Raw genomic sequence first — 26,717 nt, forward strand, 5'->3', positions numbered from 1 at the left:
CAGCAAAAAGCGGCGTTTTGAATGAATTGTGTTTTTGTTTGTTTGTTTGTTGGTGTTTTTCTTTTTTTTTTATTCATTTTTGTTCATACCTCAAGGCAGGTAGTTTGTTGTTTTTTTCCACACGCAGGTTTCCCATCGATATTCATAAACATACAAAATAAAGCGGAATCAAATTTACAGATGCTTTTGTCGTCTTATCGAGATAGTTATCAACAAATGTACTTTTTTCATTTAATAATTCTTTGAAGGTAGGGGTATTACACCAACCGACCCAACTTTAGGTGAAGGTGGCTACGTGAAACACAAAACAAAAGTTGTGCCCTAATCTGTCCACAATGACCTAGCATCCATTGAACGGCATTCGATACAAGCACCATGTGATATGTAATAATCACTGTGAATATTCATGTACTGTAATTCTAATATATATGTGCACAGGTAGTATATATGCTAGTGGTTATACGATAGTATTAATACAGGATCTTGTCTCTTCTTCTTTGGCATGTAAGTACGTGTATTTGGATTATTGGCAATTTCGCGTTTTTCCCGCAATTATTACTGTGATGTTTTAACATGATTAACATATTTTTTCCAGTGATAACTGATCCTGTATTGCATCTCCTGTGTGTTGGTTAGCTGTAATTCATAACATGATTGTTTGGTTACTTTTTCTGAGTTGTGGATTAAGAATACAAGGTAGAAGGCATCTACAAACTCTTAGAGGGAGTTGGGGTTAGGACGCCTTTAACAATGTTCCAGCAATATCACGACTTGAGACTCCAGAAGTCTGCTTTACACACAGTAGCCATGCGGGGATGGATTTACAAGCATGCGAACGAAAGCCACGGTTTCATGCAGACTGTAAACATGCTAGAAAAGCGATGAAAATGGAAGAGAAATATTTCCACCATCACCCAATTGTCCATAACTTAAATAAATTTAAAACACTAAATGCGACGGTACGTCACACCTTCAAGCAAACTAAACGTAAATCTTGGCGAAACAATGTTTCAAAAATTGATTCACGGTCCCATATGTCCTAAATGTGGAGTATGGTGCGAAATCTATACACATTTATTTTTCGCTAACTTACTCACTACATGTGGAATAGCTTACTATTTAAATTAGGAGCTGTGATTTTCTGGTATTTGTTCCGTCCTTTGGCAGACTTTACCTGTCAATCAATACATTTATTGATTTAATATGGACAAAAACTATTCTCTTCACGATATGTCTGCAATTTTGCCGATTCGACCCACTCAACCAACATGTTACCTTTGGTCTCTTTCTACATGAAAATTGTTTGGGGGTATATACCTACATTCTTGGGAGGGAGAAAGTGTGTGTGTGTGTGTGTGTGTGTGTGTGTGTGTTGGTGAGGAGGGGGGGGGGCGAGAATGTGACATTCTAAATGTGTGTCTGCGAGTCTCTTTGTATGTTTCCCTTTGTGTATGTGCGTACGTCTGATTGTGTCTGCACGTGTGTCCCTGTGTGATTCTGATTGACTGTATGTGTGTCTCTGTCAATGTGTGTCTCCTTGTGAGCATATATTTCTGTTTCTCTGTATATGTATGCCTGTGTCTTTTTTTCTGTTTGTCTGTGTATGTATGCCTGTGTATGATTCTGTTTGTCTGTGTATGTATGCCTGCGTCTTTTTTCTGTTTGTCTGTGTATGTATGTCTGTGTCTGTTTCTAATTGTCTGTATGTGTGCCTCTGTGTCAGATGGCCTGTCTGTATGTCTGTGTCTGTCTGTCTCTCTGTCTGTGTATGTATGTCTGTGTGTTTTTCCTCATTGCCTGTGTATGTATGTATGTATGTGTTTTTAATTGTGTGTGAGTGTTGTATTTCTATGTGTTTTTGTGTTCCTCTCTCTTGCTGCTTTCATAATCAACAAGTATCTGAATTAAAGTGTCATTTAATACAGTAAATTCCATAATATACTGAACCACAAAAGAAATGTCGAACCGATACCGGTTTCTGAAAGCACACACTTTAAGTCACTCTATTTAATAATCAAACCAGAGGATTGAGCTTAAACTTGACAATTATGGTTAACACATTTTCGGGGATCACACTTAGTTCACACAACCAGAATCACCAAAAGCGGTACCATTAAGATACCATAAAGTTAGTATTGCGTGTGGCTTCTATTGTCTTGCATTGTCTATACATGGAATCAAGTAGCCAGTTAAGGAAGGACATAGGCACTTGGGTCCACACTTTGTGAAATGTCTGATCGAGTCCAGCAACAGTTGTCGGCCTTGGGTGGAGGTCATTCAGTCTTCTTCAAATCTTTCGTTTGATTTCTGTAACGTCCACGACGTGGTACAACGTGGGTTTTTGTAACCTGGTCAATATAGCGAGCGCCTCTCGCGTCATTTCCTCATCCAGGAGCGAGATTCTGGAACACCACTGAGCCAGCAATCCGGTTGAGAATGATTGGACCACACACCATGATGCTTGGAGTGAATGAGTTTAGCTTTACGCCGCACTCAGCAATATTCCAGTTATATGGCGGCGGTCTGTAAATAATTGAGTCTGGACCAGACAATCCAGTGATCAAGAGCATGAGCATCGATCTGCGCAACTGGGAACCGATGATGTGTGTCAACCAAGTCATCGAGCTTGATCACCCGTCCCCGTTAGTCGCCTCTTACGACAAGCAGAGTCACCTTTTATGGCAAGCATTGGTGGCTGAAGGTCTGTACTACTACTTCAAGGACCCCATGATGCTTGGATCACCCAACGAGTGTCTTTCAACAGTACACTCACTGGAAAACAGTTCTTCACGCATTCGCCATACTCTCACTCTGCCATCGACTGTCGAAACACAATACCGGCTTTCGTGGGACAAAAGCAGTTCTACATTGTCGATATCTCCAATTTCGATGCTGAGTTGCCCACTGCAGTCGACTTGGGCGGTGGTGAGGACATTACTACGGAATGGTCTGTGACAACACAGGATTCTTCCGTGCAAACGTCGACGAGTCCAGTGGTCTCTCGTGCTCTTTCCGTCAGTCCGAGGAAGCGACCCTGCAGATGGTGGCTAACTATAGTATCTGTCGGTCTTGACAGTGTGGCGTTACTGGAGAAGACTGTTAATAACCTCATACCACTCTTGCAGTCGGTAAATTGTCCTAACATGGAACATTAAACTGACTGGCCAACTTGCAATCGTCCCAAGACTTGGTTCCTCTGATCTCTGTTAATTCGTGCTATGACAACTGTCCAAAAATGAAAGATTTTAGGCGAGTTTAGGACTAGCTTTTGTTGGTAGGGTTGTCACTTGACAACGGGATAAGAATCCATACCGAAACGTCGCATGATACACAATAAACGAAGTTGTTATCCATAAAGAATCTTACTTTCTTATTACTCGCCATACTTCTAAAATGCCAATCAAACAGATTAACTCTAATATACGCACAATAAGCCCTCAGTGCATCTGCAAATGACCCATCCAATGAAAACTCTTCATTACACTTGAGTGCACACCCACCCGCTCTGACTGGTTTCGGTCTCCCAAGGGCTTCGTTTCGAGGGAAGTAACCTAAATACAAAATAATGCACTTTTGATTCACGAATGTACGCTTATAATATGTTATGTTATGATATATATCATATGTTTTTTGATAATCGGTAATGTATATTATATGTCATGAACAAGACAAAAACCTGGAAATAGTCATGAGGTTGACTGTCCTTGCTTTTGCATGTGTTTGCCAGTGTCATGATTATTTCAAATAGCTAGGAATTATTCTCTTCACAACACCAGCTGCACATGCAAAGACGTGACGGGTCAAAGTGTTATGGATATGTATTGAAAGTGATATCCACCTCTAAGCTTCATTTCAAAGAGATATGATCATCAATGATAATGATTCATTTTCACAGCGGTTCGTGTTCATTACTCCAAATATTCGGTCTTTGATATTGGATCAGAATCTACTTACAGGATATCTGTTCGTTACAAAGGGAACAACATAACACAACAAAAACAAGAACTTGTAAATGGAGCTGAAAAGTTGTAGCATTGTGTATGGCTATGATATTTACAACAAACAACTTCCACAAACAACTTCATTCATGGGTTCCCGATGTGATAAACGTCTAATTCCGTGCGGATTTCCTATGTGAGTGAACGATTGCCATTACATTAACACCCTTACAATTATATACTAGAGGAAATGAATAAGTGAACACATGAAAGTACAACTTTTCATATACTATTTTAGGCTTTTTCGCAAATGCCTCAAACCTGTTACTTATGCTAAATTTTAGTGTAAAAAAGCAAAATCAAGTCATGTGACTATACCCAGAAGTTTACCCCGATATCTATGTAGCTAAAGTAAAAGTAAGAATATGTCTTGAAGAATATTTCTCTGGGAATATTCATAGTGAACGTTCAGCCAATGATGCTTAGCCTCTTTGTATTTTGGCAATTCACTATGATCAATGATCATAGCTGTAGCACATTGGGTGCCACGTTACCATATGGTTAATCCGAAATAATTGTCCCGCTTTAATGCGGGAATCGAGTTTTCTATAAATCTATAATTCAAACATATGTAGTGTTCTTACTGTTAACAAACGTTAATAAGCTGATACACTTTCAATTCAAAACAATTGTACGCGTAACAGAGCGCATGAAAGTCTTGTACTAGTTCAATGGATAATTTCAAATTGCAGAAACTCAAATTAGCACTGGTTTCCTACAATCGTTTCAGTAACGCTCACGCGAATCATGAGCTCTGAATGTACATGATATATCGCTTTAGTAGTCACTTTGCGAATGCCCGTGCTCTGGCCCGGCAGTGGCACTATGTACCATGTTTCCTCCGTTAAGTACCTTATGTTTCATTTATAGACATTATTATTAGTATTTATTATTATTGGATACTTATACAGCGCACGTAGCCATGCAACTAGTGCTTGCTCAAGGCGCTGGTATTTGTTTCCCTCGATCATTGGATGTCCGTCAAAGCGTCACATCGTATAATCAATCTCAACTCCCTGGGGAGTATGCAACTCTTGCTGCCACTAGGCGCACCGAGTTTAGTGTGGCCTAGTGGCAGCTGGGTGGACTGGGACACATAGTCACAGCACTTTGTCCAAGTTTACTCCACTTTGCTGTACCCGCAGCTAGGTGTATGCACGCGTTCATGTGTCCACCATCTGGTCATCTACCAACGGATCCGTGGGTTCTTTTAAGTGCACAGGGTTATGTACTGCACACTAGGGGTTGTGACAACACAAAGGGTCTGCACACAAAGTTGACTCTAAGGTTTTTAAACCCGGTCACAGGTGGGCACCCGACACATCAACCTCGCTGGATCACTGGCCTGTCGCTTTAGCAAGCTCGCCCACCGCGTCCACGGTTTCACATGACAAAAAGCTTTGAAATGAAATGTCTTATACCGGAGATGAATGTACCCTATTTCCGATGCGAGTACAGATCTCAAAGAGAAGCAAGTCTCTAATTGATGTAGGTATGGTCATCGTAATGCTATTGAAATCGCGTAATTCGTACCAAATGGTTTAACTTACTCAACCTTTTTCCAGGATTTTCATTTTATTGTCTGAAATTAATTTCATGGATGTCAGTGCCATTGTCCATTTCTTACACAAAATCCTTCAAGGTGTATGCATGTGAGATGTGCACTATAATTATTGCCTTATTGGCGCGTGCGTGTTACTCATCGAAGCTACTATCGTTTGTATTCCGAAGTGAAGAAATTGAAGCTATACTTATTTCCCATTGTCAGTACATTTTTGGACCAAATGCATGTTATGTTTCAAGGTCGTTGAGTTCTGTTTCATAAACACTATTTACGACTATTGTCCTCGCCATAAACATGAGTGAGTTTAGTTTTACGCCGCAATCAGTGATATTCCAGGCTAGACAATCCAGTGATTAACAACATGCACATTTATCTGCGCAATTTGGAACCGATGACAAGCCTACCCACCTGATCCCGTTAGTCGCCTAAGCAAGGTTACTGAAGCGTCCTAAAAGTGCTCGACCTCACCTGGACAGTTACAAAAATGCAACTGTGTTCATGTTTTATATTTTTCTACATGTTACTGGTCAAGCTCAAGAGAATTGTTTTTGCCATGCTCACTTTTTATCTCCTTACTCAAAATAAACCCCGCAAAATCAGCATTAAATGCATCACTCACTTCAGGAAACAAAATATAAAAGAAACATATTGTGTGTTTGAGATAAGAAGGAGTCCTCTAGAATCAAACGTAGATACTGAAAAGCATACAAATGTAATTTGAAACTAAAATCGCTTGTCAAAAAAGTGACTCCCCTCTGCTGTTTACTGACAGAGCTGGTTTTGGAGACACTACCCACTCGCACTTTGAGAGTACGTAATCGAAAGAGCATAACTTAGTCTTATGCTTTCACTTATTCATGCATGATGCCAAGGGTGCAAACGAAATACTGAATGGTCACACAAGTGTCAGCTCTCAACATATTGTAAACAGTGCCAACTTGAATGTCTGGACTAAATGTTTTTCAAAGATTATAATGGGGGCGTCCCTTAAAAACAGCCTCGTCGAAATATAAATCAAGCAATCCAAGTCTTTGAATGAGGATTGTGTCGTGAAGTCATCAATACTATACTGAACATATTTTATGTCATATATGACATCATCCAAGAAACACCAAATGAAAAACTGATTTTCATTTCTAAACGTTTAAAGAAATATAACACGCCAATGTATTGATGACAATTATCTCGTTAACCACATTAACCACATATGTGAAATTCTGGATATGCCTTTGATTATGATTCCTTTAAAATAGAATAGAAGTTTTTCTAATATTGGGCATCGGGAATATAGTGGGGCAGACCACTTTTGGGATACCCCTCGTATTCTACAGTCCGTTTGACTCAAAAGCGGACCGATGAGTTGCAATGTAACTCGGAAACTAATAAGCATAACTCAATGAAACGCTGATCATAATCTAAGCATCATACCAACTCCGTGTGGTTTTTGCAGAATTTTTGTCCTAATATTAAAAAGTTGTTTAACAAACTGTCATTAAAATATTAAAACAGTTCACCATTTATTACGAGGGAGGAATGCACAGCCAGGTGTTCCAGAAGCACGTGCACAAGTGCCGAGAAAGTTATTTATTCATGAACCTGTGCTGTGCTGTGCTGTGCTGTGCTGTGCTGTGCTGTGCTGTCTCCATGCTTTCTCGCGGACCTGGCTGTCCCTTTCCTCCCTCCCTCGTAACAAATAGTGAACTGTGTCAATATTTTAATGATAGTTTGTTAAACACCTTTCTTCATTTTAAGGAACAATATTCTGCAAAAATCTCAAGGAGTTGGTATGGTGTTCTGATGATGATCAGCGTTTCATTGAGTATGTTGTATTTATTAATTTTCGAGCTCGACTGCAATTCCGCTTTTGAGTCAACGGACTATAATCCGGACCTACACGAGAATAAACAAACATGACACCAATATACTAAGTATATTCACATTAATGTGTACAGCATGTGCATTATGACCTGAATTGTAGTTAGGTTTGTCACCCGAAGTACGCCCATACAAGGTGGCCAGCTAATACTGTGTTTTAAGGGTTTGCCGGATGAACAGGTAATTACGCGTTCATTTCACAGTAATCACATGTTCTAAATATTGCTCTTCGTGCAGTGTTATATATGCCAGGATCAAATAACACACAGATAATGTATGCTAGTTGGCTTTGATTATTCACTAGGTGTGGAGCGACTTGGTCGTTATGGAATAGAAAACAGAATCGGATTGAACATTTGTCTCAAAACGATGTTCGAAACCATCAGGTAACTGGAAAAAGAGTCAAGTATGTACCATTTTGTGTAGCATTTCAGACCATCTGTCTTATCACTTTCTCTTTAACCAGTTCTGTTTAACCAGTAACAGCACTTCAGCGTGTTTTGCAAGAAAATGACATGCGCTTGGGAATTGGCATGATGTAGATAAATCCATTGAAGAAAGTGGGTATCGATTGCTGCCAAGTTGAGAGTGAGTGAGTTTAGTTTTAAGCCGATTTTAGCATTAATCCAGCAGTATCACGGCGGGGGACACCAGAAATCTCTTCACACATTGTACCAATGAGGGGAATCGAACCCAGGTCTTCAGCGTGACGAGCGAATGCTTTAACCACTAGGCTACTCCACCGTTCCCAGGTAGGAATGATTTGGGCTCTATACTAATCAGTTTTTTGTATTCTGTGCTAACCATTATTTCCAGTTTATTTTTATGTGAGTGAAGTGACAGGAGAGCAATTCGCACAGGCCGTCGAGTGCCCTGGATGGGGGCACTAGGAACGTGGCAATGTAATAACAAGATCTCAGTTAGACGGTAAATGTCAGAATGTGTTAATTACGTGGCTTGATCAAATACGTAAACGTCCCTGTCGCAGCTGTATCTCGCCGTCGTGCATTCTGCCGAACAGATTTGGGTGCTCAGTCTTGCTTTATAAACAGTGGAAACAGCACTTCCGCAATTCTTCACCGTCTCAGTATATACATACTGTATGTTGGACTGCAAGTTTTGTTTGTATTTTGTGCACATTGTTTGGAATAAACAATAAATATTGAATTGATGCATATAGCTTTTTTTTCAAAATGCATGCAAGGAGGAATATGTATTATTTATCTTATGTGCAGAGCTAGAGGTCCAAGCATTAACCTGGCCAGGTGGTCCTCAGGGAAGAAATAACACGGGTAAACCCTTTCGTCCTAACCCCTGGCCAAATTGCTCCCTTCCCTTTGAGAGCTTAACACTATCATTGAGAGCATATCATTACTTCAGTACAGTTAGGGAATATCGGATGCCAAGTGTCACGTTACCCTAACCCAAACACTAAAACTAACCCTAACCCTACCTTAACCCTAACCCTAACCCTAACCCTGAAAATAACCCTAACCCTAACCCCTACCCTGACTCGCTTGCTTTCAAAGGATGGTTTTCTGTAAGTTGACCATTACTTCTTCATGGTACTTGCTGCTTCATATTACTGACCAACAGCAACCCTAGAAAGACTATGAATTTTTAACCAACAATGCTTATCATTTTATCTTGTTTGTCCGCCTTTGTTTGTAGTTAGCCCTTCAACAGAGCTATGGACGTGGAAACGGAAGAGACATGTCTGTCCACAGTCGTCAACAATGAAACAGTAGGATAACACTCTAAAATACAGATAACTCTTATTGTTATATTAGTTGTGGATAATGTGATAAATTAGGAGATTGTTCGTGTTCCTGGAAACCTTAAAACAATTATGTATAACATTCTATTTGTAGCTTTGTTTCAAGCTCATGTGTTGTATTATTTTCCCGATGGAGACGCCAGCAGTCACAGTGAAATGTGACAAAATAGCAAGACATTGTTATTCATAGAGCTGCCATGTCCTGATAAACACCGGTTAAATGCTCCTAATACCTCCTGTTGAGGTCCTAATAGTTGGTATTTACAACCCTCTGACAAAATGCGGTAAAACGTTATGATACATTATGTTTACAGACTGAAAATGCAAAAGCAAATCTCGAAAACAGAAATTTGAGGAAACCTCAATGGTCCAACACTTTCCAGTCGATCATTGCTGTTCTTGGTTTCTCGGTGGGACTTGGAAACCTGTTGAGGTTTCCGTATGTTTGTCAAAAGAATGGAGGCGGTGAGTATCAACACATCCTTTACATAACATATTCATATGATATTTGGTATTCAGGTGATATTCTTGTGACCTGGGCTATATTCACAAAGTGATCATTTGTACAGATGAATGTATGGTGCTGAATTGATCTGCCATCTGCTATCAGCAGGACACTGTGCAACTTCTTTGATAAGTACAGCTTGGTTGCCATCTTGTGATGCTTATGACTGATGTCACTTGTACTCGTAGGCACTCGCCGACTCAGTCGTATTCCAGTGCATTCCATCGGGTAGTAATATGTATCACACCATGTATGTAACATGAGACTGCTTAATAATAAACCAGCTGTTACTTCGATGTATTTCACATGTAGATAATGCAATTATTTCTCCAACTACTACAACTCCAAGTATAGCCATGTATTGTGTGTCCTGTTTCTACCCAGGAGCGTTCCTGATTCCTTATGCCATCTCTGCAACTCTGGTTGCCATCCCTCTCTTCATTCTGGAAGTGGCTCTTGGTCAGTTTTCTGCTAAGGGACCAATTAAGGTTTGGGCGATATGTCCTCTCATGCAAGGTAATGACACTGCACTGCACAGACTTACAACTGCTAACATAAGATCTGCTACCATTTGTGAAATAAAAACCTACAAGCGTGGTGCTGGCATAACTAGCTGAAACAGATCCTGAGCGAACATAGGATTCGAATACATATGAGGAATGAGTGAGTTTAGTTTTACACCGCACTCAACAGAATTCCATTTTAGAGAACAGAATCTGAACCAGATGATCCAGTGGTCAACAAAGTAAATATTGATCCCTGCAATTGGGAAACGATGACATGCGTCAACGAAGTCAGCGAACCTGACCACCCGATTCTGTTAATCACCTCATACCACAAGCATGGGTCACTGAAGATCAATTCTAACCTGGATCTTCACGGGTCTCATGTAAGAAACACAATGCTTACAGTGTGAATAATGTGGCATCATCGTACGACGCATGGATGTGGATGTCACTATATGGAATGCTTCTGAATTATTCATAAACTTAACGCCGAAAAGCGACACATGTTTCCATAATTCTCATGGCTTCCAAACTGTATTATCATAAAGGAAATGCAAGAACAGACAAAGTAGTGAAATAACAGTGTGCGGTATACGAATACAAATTGAGCCACCTGCTGATCAGTTCTTTGCTCTAAATCCTTGAGCAGAATTTCTACTAACAGATTACTTTCTTGGGTATGATCCACCTACAGAACAAGTATCAGAAAGAACTTACGATTCAGTAAGCTTGAGCAGTCATGTGGGAAGCAAAAATTGTCCATCAGTGATGTTCCAGCCTTGTACCCAGACCCAGACGTCGACTAAACAATGAACTGAGCTAGTCAAGTCAATGTTAACAACCCCGTTAACTTCCTAGAGACTCTGGTGTAAACGACTAAGGTAGGATCGGTTCGGGTGGGTCTGGGATTGTTTTCTTTTATCTAATGGAATAAGAGCTCAGAAATATATAGCCAGGTTTTCCAATTTGTCTGATATGGCTGGCAGGATGTGCTGACATTGCATTAGTTCAAGGTCATCATGTTGGCAACCTAGAATGTACAATGAACTGAGTCGGTAAATCATATATGAACTTATCAGTTTATCTGTGGTATTGTACATTAAACGTGCTTCACTTTCCTTACATGTAGGTATTGGCGCCTGCATCTTGTCAATATCTTGTATGATCATCCCATGCTATGGCGTGGTGTTTGCCTGGACCCTCTACTACCTGTACAGCTCCTTCTCCACCGTCCTGCCCTGGACGTCCTGCGGCAATTCGTGGAACACACTACACTGTGTGGTTGTAGGGGAAACAAGACAAAACAGATCGATGTCTGCTGTGTTGAACTCTGTGCAAGACATTATCAACATTACAGATACTAGAAGAGGTGGTTTTAATTACAAGGACATCAATACAACCGGAAGGGTTTCAAATACGTTTGAGCATACCTCAACGGAACAATTCTTTCAGTGAGTATATTTTTTTGTTCAGGCAAATAAAAGAATGAATAGCCTTCCTTATTGTCACAAAAGTCACGTTTAAGATTTCAGCTATATCATGATCGTGTCTTTACTATTGTCAAATAGTGATGTTACAAGTTGTTTTCAAAAGAAAGAGAGTATAAGATGGATTCCGTCACAAACACTCAGTGGTTAATCGACTGGTTCCGAAAGAAACCATATTGCATAAATTAAGACAGGCATCACGCCGGATATCATTTTGTCAGTGGTGAGTCACATATTTAAATGCCCTCTACATGTCTAACATATTTTTTGGAAACCTTCACTGTTTATTGGAACCAGCATGAATATTAGAACCTAGATCGAACGACTTCTCGGCTTTAATTGCTCTGGTGGTCGTTAAAATCGTGGTTGAAGATGACTGAATTTCCCTCAATAGTTGCCACAAGCTGTAGCTTCAAACATAGTGTTGCACACACGTTAACATGAGAAAGGTGAGGCAAACTTTACCAGTTCCAGTTCTATTCCTGATATCCAACACACCAGCTCGCGTACAGGGACTAGCCAATATTCCACGCACTCAAGCGAAATGAGTTCAGAACTGAACGCGTTTACTGTCAAAGGTTCATGAGCTCGTGTTTAAAGTTCAGTGGGTTTCATTATGGTGAAGTGACGATTCCGACATTAGAAAGTGGGTAGTATGTGGCTTGTTTAACTCCATAAGAAGTTAAATTACAGCTGTATCTCATGGGGTTTTGAAACTAGGTCAGGTTACCAATCTGACGACGGTATGAAGAAGCATTCCTTCACCCTTCGCCGGATGACAATTATCTCAGTACAATAGGGGATTTATTAGGACGCGAAGAAGGATAACTGTTATGAAATCAGCTTTTAGGGTGTGTGAGGTATACGCCGTTTTGAGCTATAGTGCAGCAATACCACGTCGGGGCACAAACGAAATGAACTTAACATGTCAGTTTTGAGAGAATTCACATATAGTAACCATTCAGCGTGAGGGTAGTCCGGTGGTTAAAGCGTGTACCGTTACATTGCTGCAATATTACTGTACCCCCCTCCATTACATCGCTGGAATATTGCTGTACCCCCACTGTTGCATTGCTGGAATATTGCTGTACCCCCCTCCATTACATCGCTGGAATATTGCTGTACCCCCCTCCATTACATCGCTGGAATATTGCTGTACCCCCACCGTTACATTGCTGGAATATTGCTGTACCCCCGCCGTTACATTGCTGGAATATTGCTGTACCCCCCTCCATTACATAGCTGGAATATTGCTGTACCCTCACTGTTGCATTGCTGGAATATTGCTGTACCCCCACTGTTGCATTGCTGGAATATTGATGTACCCCCTCCGTTACATGGCTGGAATATTGCTGTACCCCCGCCGTTACATTGCTGGAATATTGCTGTACCCTCACTGTTGCATTGCTGGAATATTGCTGTACCTCCACCGTTACTCCCTGGAATATTGCTGTACCCCCAGCGTTACATTGCTGGAATATTGCTGTACCCCCACTGTTGCATTGCTGGAATATTGCTGTACCCCCGCCGTTACATTGCTGGAATATTGCTGTACCCCCCTCCATTACATTGCTGGAATATTGCTGTACCCCCACCGTTACATTGCTGGAATATTGCTGTATCCCCCTCCATTACATCGCTGGAATATTGCTGTACCCTCACTGTTGCATTGCTGGAATATTGCTGTACCCCCACTGTTGCATTGCTGGAATATTGCTGTACCCCCACTGTTGCATTGCTGGAATATTGCTGTACCTCCACCGTTACTCGCTGGAATATTGCTGTACCCCCACCGTTACATCGCTGGAATATTGCTGTATCCCCACTGTTGCATTGCTGGAATATTGCTGTACCCCGCCGTTACATTGCTGGAATATTGCTGTACCCCCCTCCATTACATCGCTGGAATATTGCTGTACCCCCACCGTTACATTGCTGGAATATTGCTGCATCCCCCTCCATTACATCGCTGGAATATTGCTGTACCCTCACTGTTGCATTGCTGGAATATTGCTGTACCCCCACTGTTGCATTGCTGGAATATTGTTGTACCCCCACTGTTGCATTGCTGGAATATTGCTGTACCTCCACCGTTACATCGCTGGAATATTGCTGTACCCCCACCGTTACATTGCTGGAATATTGCTGTACCCCCACTGTTGCATTGCTGGAATATTGCTGTATCTCCACCGTTACATAGCTGGAATATTGCTGTACCTCCACCGTTACATCGCTGGAATATTGCTGTACCTCCACCGTTGCATTGCTGGAATATTGCTGTACCTCCACCGTTGCATTGCTGGAATATTGCTGTACCTCCACCGTTACATCGCTGGAATATTGCTGTACCTCCACCGTTGCATTGCTGGAATATTGCTGTACCTCCACCGTTACATCGCTGGAATATTGCTGTACCCCCACCGTTACATGGCTGGAATATTGTTGTACCCCCGCCGTTACATTGCTGGAATATTGCTGTACCCCCACCGTTACATTGCTGGAATATTGCTGTACCCCCACCGTTACATTGCTGGAATATTGCTGTATCCCCACTGTTGCATTGCTGGAATATTGCTGTACCCCGCCGTTACATTGCTGGAATATTGCTGTACCCCCCTCCATTACATAGCTGGAATATTGCTGTACCCCCACCGTTACATTGCTGGAATATTGCTGTATCCCCCTCCATTACATCGCTGGAATATTGCTGTACCCTCACTGTTGCATTGCTGGAATATTGCTGTACCTCCACCGTTACTCCCTGGAATATTGCTGTACCCCCAGCGTTACATTGCTGGAATATTGCTGTACCCCCACTGTTGCATTGCTGGAATATTGCTGTACCCCCGCCGTTACATTGCTGGAATATTGCTGTACCCCCCTCCATTACATTGCTGGAATATTGCTGTACCCCCACCGTTACATTGCTGGAATATTGCTGTATCCCCCTCCATTACATCGCTGGAATATTGCTGTACCCTCACTGTTGCATTGCTGGAATATTGCTGTACCCCCACTGTTGCATTGCTGGAATATTGCTGTACCCCCACTGTTGCATTGCTGGAATATTGCTGTACCTCCACCGTTACTCGCTGGAATATTGCTGTACCCCCACCGTTACATCGCTGGAATATTGCTGTATCCCCACTGTTGCATTGCTGGAATATTGCTGTACCCCGCCGTTACATTGCTGGAATATTGCTGTACCCCCCTCCATTACATCGCTGGAATATTGCTGTACCCCCACCGTTACATTGCTGGAATATTGCTGCATCCCCCTCCATTACATCGCTGGAATATTGCTGTACCCTCACTGTTGCATTGCTGGAATATTGCTGTACCCCCACTGTTGCATTGCTGGAATATTGTTGTACCCCCACTGTTGCATTGCTGGAATATTGCTGTACCTCCACCGTTACATCGCTGGAATATTGCTGTACCCCCACCGTTACATTGCTGGAATATTGCTGTACCCCCACTGTTGCATTGCTGGAATATTGCTGTATCTCCACCGTTACATAGCTGGAATATTGCTGTACCTCCACCGTTACATCGCTGGAATATTGCTGTACCTCCACCGTTGCATTGCTGGAATATTGCTGTACCTCCACCGTTGCATTGCTGGAATATTGCTGTACCTCCACCGTTACATCGCTGGAATATTGCTGTACCTCCACCGTTGCATTGCTGGAATATTGCTGTACCTCCACCGTTACATCGCTGGAATATTGCTGTACCCCCACCGTTACATGGCTGGAATATTGTTGTACCCCCGCCGTTACATTGCTGGAATATTGCTGTACCCCCACCGTTACATTGCTGGAATATTGCTGTACCCCCACCGTTACATTGCTGGAATATTGCTGTATCCCCACTGTTGCATTGCTGGAATATTGCTGTACCCCGCCGTTACATTGCTGGAATATTGCTGTACCCCCCTCCATTACATAGCTGGAATATTGCTGTACCCCCACCGTTACATTGCTGGAATATTGCTGTATCCCCCTCCATTACATCGCTGGAATATTGCTGTACCCTCACTGTTGCATTGCTGGAATATTGCTGTACCCCCACTGTTGCATTGCTGGAATATTGTTGTACCCCCACCGTTGCATTGCTGGAATATTGTTGTACCCCCACTGTTGCATTGCTGGAATATTGCTGTACCTCCACCGTTACTCGCTGGAATATTGCTGTACCCCCACCGTTACATCGCTGGAATATTGCTGTATCCCCACTGTTGCATTGCTGGAATATTGCTGTACCCCCCTCCATTACATAGCTGGAATATTGCTGTACCCCCACTGTTGCATTGCTGGAATATTGCTGTACCTCCACCGTTACTCGCTGGAATATTGCTGTACCCCCACCGTTACATTGCTGGAATATTGCTGTATCCCCACTGTTGCATTGCTGGAATATTGCTGTACCCCGCCGTTACATTGCTGGAATATTGCTGTACCCCCCTCCATTACATAGCTGGAATATTGCTGTACCCCCACCGTTACATTGCTGGAATATTGCTGTATCCCCCTCCATTACATCGCTGGAATATTGCTGTACCCTCACTGTTGCATTGCTGGAATATTGCTGTACCCCCACTGTTGCATTGCTGGAAAATTGTTGTACCCCCACACTTACATTGCTGGAATATTGCTGTACCCCCACTGTTGCATTGCTGGAATATTGCTGTACCTCCACCGTTACATCGCTGGAATATTGCTGTACCTCCACCGTTGCATTGCTGGAATATTGCTGTACCTCCACCGTTACATCGCTGGAATATTGCTGTACCCCCACCGTTACATTGCTGGAATATTGCTGTACCCCCACCGTGACATGGCTGGAATATTGATGTACCCCCACCGTTACATTGCTGGATTATTGCTGTACCTCCACCGATACATTGCTGGAATATTGATGTACCTCCACCGTTACATTGCTGGAATATTGATGTACCCCCGCCGTTACATTGCTGAAATTTTGTTGTACACCCGCCGTTACATGGCTGGAATATTGCTGTACCCCCGCCATTACATTGTTGAAATATTGCTGTACCTCCACCGTTACATTGCTAGAATATTGCTGTACCCCCACTGTTGCATTGCTGGAATATTGATGTACCTCCACCGTTACATCGCTGGAATATTGCTGTACCTCCACCGTTACATTGCTGGAATGTTGCTGTACCCCCGCCGTTACATTGCTGGAATATTGCTGTACCCCCACCGTTACATTGCTGGAATATTGTTGTACCCCCGCCGTTACATTGCTGGAATATTGCTGTACCCCCGCCGTTACATTGCTGGAATATTGCTGTACCCCCACCGTTACATTGCTGGAATATTGTTGTACCCCCGCCGTTACATTGCTGGAATATTGCTGTACCCCCACCGTTACATTGCTGGAATATTGCTGTACCCCCACCGTTACATTGCTGGAATATTGCTATAGGTGGCTTCAAACTTAACTCATTCTCTCACTCACTTACTGAATGATGAAAAAGATGCCCCAAAACGACTTGTTGCTACACATTATAAAAGATAACATCGGGTCTGGGAGGACTGTTTGATCTGCATTCATTGAGGTAGAAATTTCAATTATCTACATAATCAGTGATGCATTAAATATAATCCATACATGCGTTTATAGTACTAAAATAAGCAAGTTTTTATTTGAACACTCGTGATAATCATATTGTTAACCTTTAACAATGTAATTTATCACGAGTGTTGAAGAAGGTAACTTGTCCTAGGTAATTTTCCACTTGTCCTGATTTGTATGACATAATCATGGTAATGAAATCATGACTGAATGAATCTACATTGTGTTTGAAATGAATGCTTACTGGACTATTTATTGAAAAGTCGTACATGTCCGAGAAAAGTAACCCTACATTATTATCATTGCGAAATTTAATTGCTACAGTTTGAGCAGATATGAAATGAAATCCAAGTTCATTTGCAATTTGACATTATCTAGTAAAAAACATACTCACTCGCTTGTCCGTTCTGTATGTCCTTATGAGTTGATACCGATTTAGTGGTTTTTCATACTGTTTATTTTCCAATTTGACATTTGAACATAATTATATTGAAATATACAGGCTTTAACTCCATTGTTTGCCTCTCCAGGTACAAAGCTCTAGGTGTTTCGTCAGGGATAGACGACCTTGGCGCCCTGCAGCCGCATCTCGTCATTTGCTGGTTCATCACGTGTGTTGCCGTATTCCTTTGTGTCATGAAAGGAATCAGATCTCTGGGAAAGGTATCAATTTACGATTACATCTGTGTCATGAAAGGAATCAGATCTCTGGGAAAGGTATCAATTTACGATTACATTTGTGTCATGAAAGGAATCAGATCTCTGGGAAAGGTATCAATTTACGATTACATCTGTGTCATGAAAGGAATCAGATCTCTGGGAAAGGTATCAATTTACGATTACATCTGTGTCATGAAAGGAATCAGATCTCTGGGAAAGGTATCAATTTACGATTACATCTGTGTCATGAAAGGAATCAGATCTCTGGGAAAGGTATCAATTTACGATTACATCTGTGTCATGAAAGGAATCAGATCTCTGGGAAAGGTATCAATTTACGATTACATCTGTGTCATGAAAGGAATCAGATCTCTGGGAAAGGTATCAATTTACGATTACATCTGTGTCATGAAAGGAATCAGATCTCTGGGAGAGGTATCAATTTACGATTACATCTGTGTCATGCACATGGACGTCTATTGTTTGACAAAAATATGAGGGAAACATGCTGTCGTGTAGCATACTGTCAGCGGTAACTTGGAACTGGCAGCTACTGTGACTCGGTCCGTTTACATCAGTTATCATGCAATCATCAACATGGTCATGTCTCAAGTAGTGGGTAAAGAGATTGTACATTAAACTGGTATCATTAAGTCAGTCAAGGGAATGTGGTGTATGATAGAGGCTTAATACATGTGCCCCATTTCCTGGTATTATACAAAGTTTGAGTGTTCAGCATGCAAAGATAGTTGTGTTTGTGACCGAAAGGGAGCCAGCATTGAAGACTTATCTTTGATTTGGGAACACTAAATCCCAGTTTAACATATATCTTGATGCGATCAAATAGCTAATTCTTGCAGTTTTACATTTGTGGTGGATTACCTTTCAGAAGAAATGCTGAACAACAAATACTGTGGAATATTAACTTTGGGATATTGATAAAACTGTGAACCCATTCTTCACTTCAGTATTTCAAATATATTGACGATCTCTTGTTTAGTTCGGTATAGATGGCACTTGGGATAACATATACATCGTGAAGCTAAATATACTAGATACACCTTGATACTCATACTCATTTCCTCTTTTATCAGCCAAACGTTGCTGTCTATATCTTTGTAGTAAAGGTCTGTAGCTAGCATAGCAGTCATTTGTCCTCTAAAAGCCTCAGTCTCACATACTTCCACTACCAACACGTGTTGTGTGTGACAGCGTTGATGCCATACTTCTACTACCAACAGGCGTTGTATGTGACGGCGTCGATGCCATACTTCTACTACCAACAGGTGTTGTATGTGACAGCGTTGATGCCATACTTCTACTACCAACAGGTGTTGTATGTGACAGCGTTGATGCCATACTTCTTGCTCTTGGTGCTACTGGTGAGGTCGTGCACTATGCCGGGTGCAGTGGATGGAATTCTCTTCTACCTGACCCCAGACTTCAGCCTGCTCCGACATCCACAGGTGTGGGAAGATTTCGTCTGCAATACGTGCTTAGATTTAGTTAATGTAATGGTCTATACTCTTAAAAAAAAGTACTGGAACCTGAACTTTCAATTTGCATTGGACGTGTACACGTTGACAAACATTTCAAGTACAGACATCTGGTGAACGCACCACCAATTCCCTCTATTACCAGCCCTAAACACAACGCATGATATGCACGTGCACAACGTACGAGCCTCATACACGTGCATGGGGTCCCATTCTTGATTTTGACGTTTTTTCAAAAAGGCCGTGAAATGACTTGGAACATTAATTTTGACAATCATCTTGCATCACACATTTGTTAGTGTTTGTTTCTGTCGTTTGTTTTAGAAAGAAACTCGTACAGCATGCAAATTACATGCCATGCATCAATCATCTTTGAAAAGCGACTACATTCCAAATAGCTATGGTTGTAAGGAAGTGCAAATAGTGATGTACTCTCAATACATTCAATATTATCATGTCAACATTGATTGACTCCGATAAATCTCCTAAATATTTTTAATCGTAAATGGAACAATGAAGTTCCCCTACTTTTTTAAAAGTATATTTTATACAGTTATCGATTGGCTGAACCGAAAGTCAATAACGGTGTTATTACATGGCACTAAACTACATATTTATGATGAAATTGTTTAATAAATCTGTTATAGTTTGCTACATCGATCTACATATTCGCTGTCTTTTGGGAAAGGGAAGGAGCTTTGGATCAGTATCGTGACATAAAAGTATCGATGTTTACCTCTGTAGACTCTCGGGATTGGGAGTATTCGTGACATGTTTACCTTAAGCAGACACGCGGGATTGGGAGTATTCGTGACATGTTTACCATCCTCTTTTAACCTAAAAGTCCTTAACCTCATGTGAGGTTGACATAACGTCCATTCCTGAACAACTGGTGTTATTCCGGAATCTTCTTGGAGGTTACGGAAAGAGGCGAGTGGTGACGAATGGCATAACGTTGTGTCAAATCGGACACTTGAACCAATCAGAAGGACGGATGTTTAGTAGTGATAAAATAATGATACTGATTACATACATGTCCGTAAGAATTAGTTTTACAGTTTTTCTGAACGAATGTAAATCGTACTGTAGCAGCACATTTTCTAAATTCTAAATAAGGATTGTATGAATTAATGTTAAAAAATTGTTTAGTGTCGTGACGAACATTTTTCATAGATCTTGCATATATCAATATCTACATATTCCACTTCTATTCTCGTCACAAGCTGTTCTCTTGACGACTTTCTTGAGCCACTGACTGTACACACAGGCCATACTTCTTTAATGTACTTTTGTATTTCCTAAGGTATGGCTTGAAGCGCTGGTTCAAGTGTTCTTCTCTGTTGGTACAACTTGGGGTGTCATTATTGCCATGGCAGGACACAATTCTTTTCATGCAAATCTCATCAGGTAATTCTTTCTTACTTTATACCATGCAGCCTGTCGGTCAAATGAGTTGGTATACAGTCATCATTGATTGATTGCTTGTTGTTTAACGCTACACTCTGCAATACGGCGGCCATATGTTGACGGTCTGTAAGTAATCAAGTCTGGTCGAACAATCCAGTGATCAACAGCATGGTCATTCATCTAGGAAATTCGGATAGGATGACAAGTGTGAACCAAGTGAGCAAGCCTAACCAACCGATCACTTTGGTGGCCTCATAGGACAGGCGAGGGTTGCCGGAGGCCAAGCCTAACCCCGATCTTCACGGGTACATAGTCACAATAAACTAATATCTTAACGAACCTTAAGGGCATTAGGTCCTTAAAACCACCGTTTGCTATAAGTATTTCGACTAAAATCTCCAGCAAGTAACCAGGAGCAAAACATTTGCTTGCATCCTTCAGTATGTTCGTTATAAACATAGTTGACTCATGTTTGTTATGACGTTTCCAGCTTTATTCTAGTTCCATCCAGTCGAGTTATCGATGGCTTAGGTTTACCATCTTGGTGAAACCTATAGTCATTGGATCATTGCTGAAGAACAGATCTAGAACACTGCACAACAAAGTGTTGAACCTGAGACACTCATTCCCCAGATTTCAGCAGAACATGTACACGTATAGCTCATTACTATGATGGCGAGACAGTATGACTATTCCCGTAGTATGCCTGCTTGTAATGATATCCATGACAATAGCATACGACAAGATGGTTCTGTCTACAGAGACCCTATCATCGTAACGGTCACTGGAGAACTGACCAGTATCTTCGCGGGATTTGTGGTCTTCGCCACAGTTGGGTTCTTGGCTCATGATCTCCAGCTGCCTGTATCTGACGTCATTATACCGGGTGAATACATTTGAAAAACTCACAAAATGCTCTGAATGTTAGGTGTGGATAATGCACCAAACCATGAAAAGGGTAAAAATTCTTTGGTCACGAGGATGTTATTGTTATTGATATTTGTGAAGGTTTCATAGACAGCTAGGGTTAAAAACAATGTCATTGTATGACGCACATGTGCACTAAAGTGTCATATTAATTGTCTCAGCAGTACCCGTTTGAAAGTCTGGTGGAGCAACACATTATGTAGCATGTCATTACAGGGGTTTGTGTTTAAAGATGTGTTTCCCTGATGTGCTTATCCGACTACTGTACTGTAGTGAAAAGTGAAGGTCCAGTTGTGCCCGGCGTTAAATATGTTGTTCTTGCAGGACCTGGCATCGCCTTCATTATCTACCCGGAAGCAGTTGCACTACTGCCTCTACCTCAGTTGTGGTCTGTCCTGTTCTTCACCACAATGCTTATGATGGCCATTGACTCAGTGGTAACAACGCACAGTAAATCATGATGCATTTTTAAAGCAGATTTTATCAAGGTCATGAACCCTCGTTTTGGGGATGAAACGTTCTCTAATCATAATGAAGTGCCATGTTAGATCCTTATGGGTACGATATGAAAAATCCGTTCCTGATTATCCCCGCTCTAACATTTCTCTAAAGAGCCTAAAATTATACTCACTCACTCATGTTCGTCCTGGCTGGCACAGGGCTAACTTCTGGTCGCTCGTCCATGATACCGATGTTTGTGCTATTATCAAGTTCAGATTCGTTTTTCACATGCTTTGATTTATTCCGGATTTGGCACTGAACTTTACTTATCATTCACTTGCTCGCGTATGAATCTTCTGATAAACCTGACTGAAAGGCGGATGTACTTTTCCAAAGGCTGGAAATGTGGAAACAGCCATCGATTGTATAGAGGATATTCTGCCACGACGTTATGACGCCAGACCAGTCATCGCTGCTGTCTTCATGCTGGCCGTGTTCCTCGCAGGTCTTGTCTTCACAACCCATGTAAGCTTTATCGCCATACAGTACCAGCACACACAGTGCATGTCATACAGAGCAGACGGCCGCTTTTGTGGCAATGAATAACAGATTCAGTTGGAAATATGTTGAAACACAATATCTATCACCGTTTACATTAACATCTCATAGAGGCAGGTAAAGATGCACTTCATCCATACAGGTAAAGAAATTGTCAGTGATTAAAACGGTATTTTTTTTCAAAAGTAAACTCCACTGGATCTATTTAAATAAACTTCCAATTTGTATACAAATGCGTGAGTGTTAGAACGTAAATAAAGATGCGTGAGAAAGGTGTTTCTGATGAAACTATTTAGGATTAAAGACAAAATGTTTCAAAAAGGATACAAGTTTAACAATACTGTATAAATGAGAATATTATAACAGTTCAGATGACTGTACACACATTCCAGGGCGGAGTGTACGTATTCCAGCTGGTCGACTGGTACATGGGGACAGTAGCCTGTTTCTTCATGGCCATACTGGAGAGTGGCATTGTTGGCTGGTGTTACGGTACTGTGTTTTCGACTGGTATTTAACATATGTGTAATATACTGGGGGAAAAACAAAGCATCACGTGAAAGCACACGTGTTCCCTTATTTTTCCTTCACCAGCTTTGTATCGAGTGAAACCTGAAAAAACAAAGGAACACATGTGCTTTAATGCGATCCCTTATTTTTCCCTTCAGTATATAATGTTCAGTACTTGTGAGCAATGTACATTATACTACAGTTATGACGAAGGCCCACCGTTTAGTTCGGTACAAACAGCACACTGACGTCTAGCGATAGTCATTAGTCTCCTGTCTTCACGACCTGACGTCACGATGGATCGTCCACAAGTCGACGCTTCCCCTCATTGCTGGCCCTCATTTTCTGGCCAAACAAATGGCACCTGTATAGTTCACATCCATTTCATTACATTGATTGAAAGCACATACCGGACTTACGCAGACCAATAATCTCTGGCCATCTGATAACCTTGTTCGTACCATAGTGTCCGATAATGTTTGTACATTGCATCTCATGCAGGCTAAACAACCATCACGTCCACAACGCGTCCTTGTGAGAATCCAATAGTTTGCTTCTAGACGTACTCCGCGGAGTATGTTTGGGACACACTGTCCAAATACACACTTGCAATAATTTCCTAAATGAACAGTTCTATCATATGTATTATCATTTACAAGCTGAGCCTGAACAATGACGTAGATGCTATTTCTGATACCAGTGACGTAGATGCTATTTCTGATACCAGTGACGTAGATGCTATTTCTGATACCAGTGACGTAGGTACTATTTGTGATACCAATGACTTTGATGTTTTTTTCCTACCACCATTCTCATGTGTATGTTGCCAGGTGCCAAACGTTTCTCATCTGACGTTGAGGCCATGACTGGAAAACGCCTGCCGGTAATCTTCAGGCTAGTGTGTTTCATCGTCCTCCCAGCGCTGATAACTGTACGTGCCAAAGGAAAATAATCACATTAACGAATAACGCCGTGTGCATGCTTTATTTTCTTCGGGTTTGCATCTACTTTTCAGATACTATTCAGATACTATTCAGATACTATTCAGATACCGCTGCAAAAACATACAGATCTAACTGAAAGACATATCTGTATAATTATCAGTTTGACTAGAAGGGATAAGTCGTCTTGGACATACGTTAAGATGTACGGGGTTGCTTTCAAAACTTTTCAACGGAGTTGACGAAAGGCAGTTTCTAGCATGCAAAGGTCTTGCACATTACAGCGTGTGCGGATTTCTGCCACAACGTGACGTAAGGACGTCAAAGGTCAAGGCCCCTTCCAATGAATAAAAACACTTTTACTCATTAAAAACAATACTATGATTTGGTAGTAGTGTAACAGGGCGTGGAATCATACCACAGATGACATCCCCACCTTGTCACCCTGCTCAGTTGGGCTGACCTCTTAAGTCATGTAAGCAATTGCAGATGTGCCGTGTTTTGTTGATCTGTCTTTGAAACTAGCTGATGACGAATGCAGTCACCATAAACATATATTTTAGGTGGCTCTTGTTTCTACTCTCGTATCCTACAAGCCTCCCACCTACGGAGAGTACAGCTACCCAGAAGCTGCTGTTGGTGTCGGCTGGTTTATAGCCATGGTGACCATCCTTCCCATCCCAGTTATCATGGTGATACAAATACTCAAGGCGGAAGGATCTTTTGTTCAGGTTTTTAGCAACAATTCACATGCTTTTTCTTGGAAGGAAAAAACAAAGCAATTACTGAGTCTCACAACTTGGAATTATTTGTGAAAAAGAGTGACAAGTATTCGATGTTGCTTGTTTGCTACAGTGACGCTAAATATTTTTTTTATTCATGGTTTTTGCTCGAATCTTGACATTTTTACATATCTCACTCGGAACCACAAATGGTCCTTTGAACATAAGTTTTAGATTGTTTCATTAGTGACGAATTTTATTGCGTTCGCAAAATAAACTCAAAGTATCGAAGCTGTTTTCAGACTGACTGTGTACTATAAACACATTGTATCATTTGCCATCAGTTTCTTTGGATACGTTCACCTTTCCACGACCAAATGTATCATCGTTATGTCATAGTGATTCCTGAAAATATGTGGGTCGGAGGGGTAGCCTAGTGGTTAAAGCGGTCGCTCTTCACTCCGAAGACACGGGTTACCCACTTAATGTGTTCAGCCCATTTCTGGTGTCGCCCAGCGGTTATAGTCCTGGACCGTTGCTCAAAGCGGCTTAATGTCATACTCACTCACTTGCATATAAAGATATGTTTGTGACTACGTAAAGTTGCACAAAGAAACTGTCAGTTATCAAGGATCTAACTCACTAGTCCAGCTATTAATGGTTTGATTTATCAGTTTCTTACCATAGGAGGGCCATAATGTCGTGATTCATATTGATTATAGGATGTCCTTGGGCAAATTATTACTTGGTCATGGTGACTTGACGTAGAGAACAACGTCATGTTTCGTCTATGATGTTGCTTTTAACATGCGCGCAGGTGGGTAGCCAATCTACATTTGCAAGTAGATTGTGTTTACTTACCTCAATTTGACTACTTCAGTAATAAACAGAATATTCTACTCGTGCACCATACTGTACTTACATCGCTCGTGACTAAATATCGTTATAACATTTATCCACTCGTGTCGTAAACATGGTGTAACATGGGTACTCATATATTATCCTGAATATATTTCAGTCGAGTGAAATTCATTTTAATCTATCCTTCAATTCCCCTCCGTTATCTCTGATTTCATTTGTTTCAGCGAGTGAAATCAGCAATAAGACCTAGTTCTGCCTGGCCAGACTCCAGACTGAAGGACACAGCAGAGTCGATGAAGGACACCTTCCTTTTTATCATCGGACTGAAATAACACAAATGTGACTGACAAATGACCAGTCGAAATTTATGACAAAAACATGTATTTGGCAACACATTGACATGTTCAGAATTAATGTAGGTCATCATTCAACAGAGTGTAAAAGATTTAGACATGATCACAACATCTCGTCCACAATGCCACCTAGACATTTGACAATGGTATATGGGTTACGTACTGTCTTTTTTCTCCATTTTATCGAAGCACCATGTATTTCTCATGTTCAATCCAAACGGTGATATGAACACATTTCAAACTTCATGCACTTTGCGTCATCTGTCAACAGGATCACACCCCATTAAAATGTAAGTTTCGTTATTCAAAAAGAAGATGTTTTCTACCACGTAAGGGATGCCCAGCGTCGTGACTACATCAACAGTAGTCCTGTGCGTTAACCCGAGTTCATATACTAATAAACAATATCGCTGATTTGAGAGACTCCACTGAAAAGACAGATCGAATCTTACAGTTTCAACTGTCTTCACTCTGTAGAAAACGCTCTTCAATATACACTAATGTCACAACCTGTTCCCGTACTGT

At 41.3% G+C, this 26,717-nt stretch overlaps 1 protein-coding gene across 3 annotated transcripts; it reads left to right on the forward strand.

The window, feature by feature from the left end:
• The first annotated feature begins 452 nt into the window (after nucleotides 1–452).
• On the forward strand, nucleotides 453–26,436 carry LOC137258346 (sodium- and chloride-dependent glycine transporter 2-like). 3 transcript variants are annotated; one of them, XM_067795994.1, is made up of 15 exons: nucleotides 453–504; nucleotides 9,109–9,181; nucleotides 9,529–9,679; nucleotides 10,104–10,235; nucleotides 11,355–11,676; nucleotides 17,847–17,979; nucleotides 19,308–19,442; nucleotides 20,776–20,879; nucleotides 21,641–21,765; nucleotides 22,131–22,243; nucleotides 22,644–22,772; nucleotides 23,198–23,297; nucleotides 24,146–24,246; nucleotides 24,820–24,987; nucleotides 26,064–26,436. In XM_067795994.1, the coding sequence occupies exons 2-15, from the start codon at nucleotides 9,128–9,130 to the stop codon at nucleotides 26,169–26,171; spliced, it is 1,875 nt and encodes a 624-aa protein (XP_067652095.1). In that variant the 5' UTR covers nucleotides 453–504; nucleotides 9,109–9,127; the 3' UTR covers nucleotides 26,172–26,436. The 3 variants fall into 3 exon arrangements, with proteins under 3 accessions (XP_067652095.1, XP_067652096.1, XP_067652097.1); XM_067795995.1 differs by lacking the exon at nucleotides 453–504 and adding an exon at nucleotides 7,723–7,823; XM_067795996.1 differs by lacking the exons at nucleotides 453–504; nucleotides 9,109–9,181; nucleotides 9,529–9,679; nucleotides 10,104–10,235 and adding an exon at nucleotides 10,796–11,106.
• Nucleotides 26,437–26,717: the final 281 nt, after the last annotated feature.

Source organism: Haliotis asinina, chromosome 12 (assembly GCF_037392515.1).
Source record: "Haliotis asinina isolate JCU_RB_2024 chromosome 12, JCU_Hal_asi_v2, whole genome shotgun sequence".
In the NCBI taxonomy this organism is placed as follows: domain Eukaryota; kingdom Metazoa; phylum Mollusca; class Gastropoda; order Lepetellida; family Haliotidae; genus Haliotis; species Haliotis asinina.

Excerpts from the sequence above, each read along its gene's own strand:
- LOC137258346 (XM_067795994.1), top strand. The coding sequence starts at position 9,128 with ATGGACGTGGAAACGGAAGAGACATGTCTGTCCACAGTCGTCAACAAT. Across the intron at positions 11,677-17,846 it reads TCAACGGAACAATTCTTTCA|GTACAAAGCTCTAGGTGTTT; the intron begins GTGAGTATATTT and ends TTGCCTCTCCAG. Across the intron at positions 22,244-22,643 it reads TGATGGCCATTGACTCAGTG|GCTGGAAATGTGGAAACAGC; the intron begins GTAACAACGCAC and ends ACTTTTCCAAAG.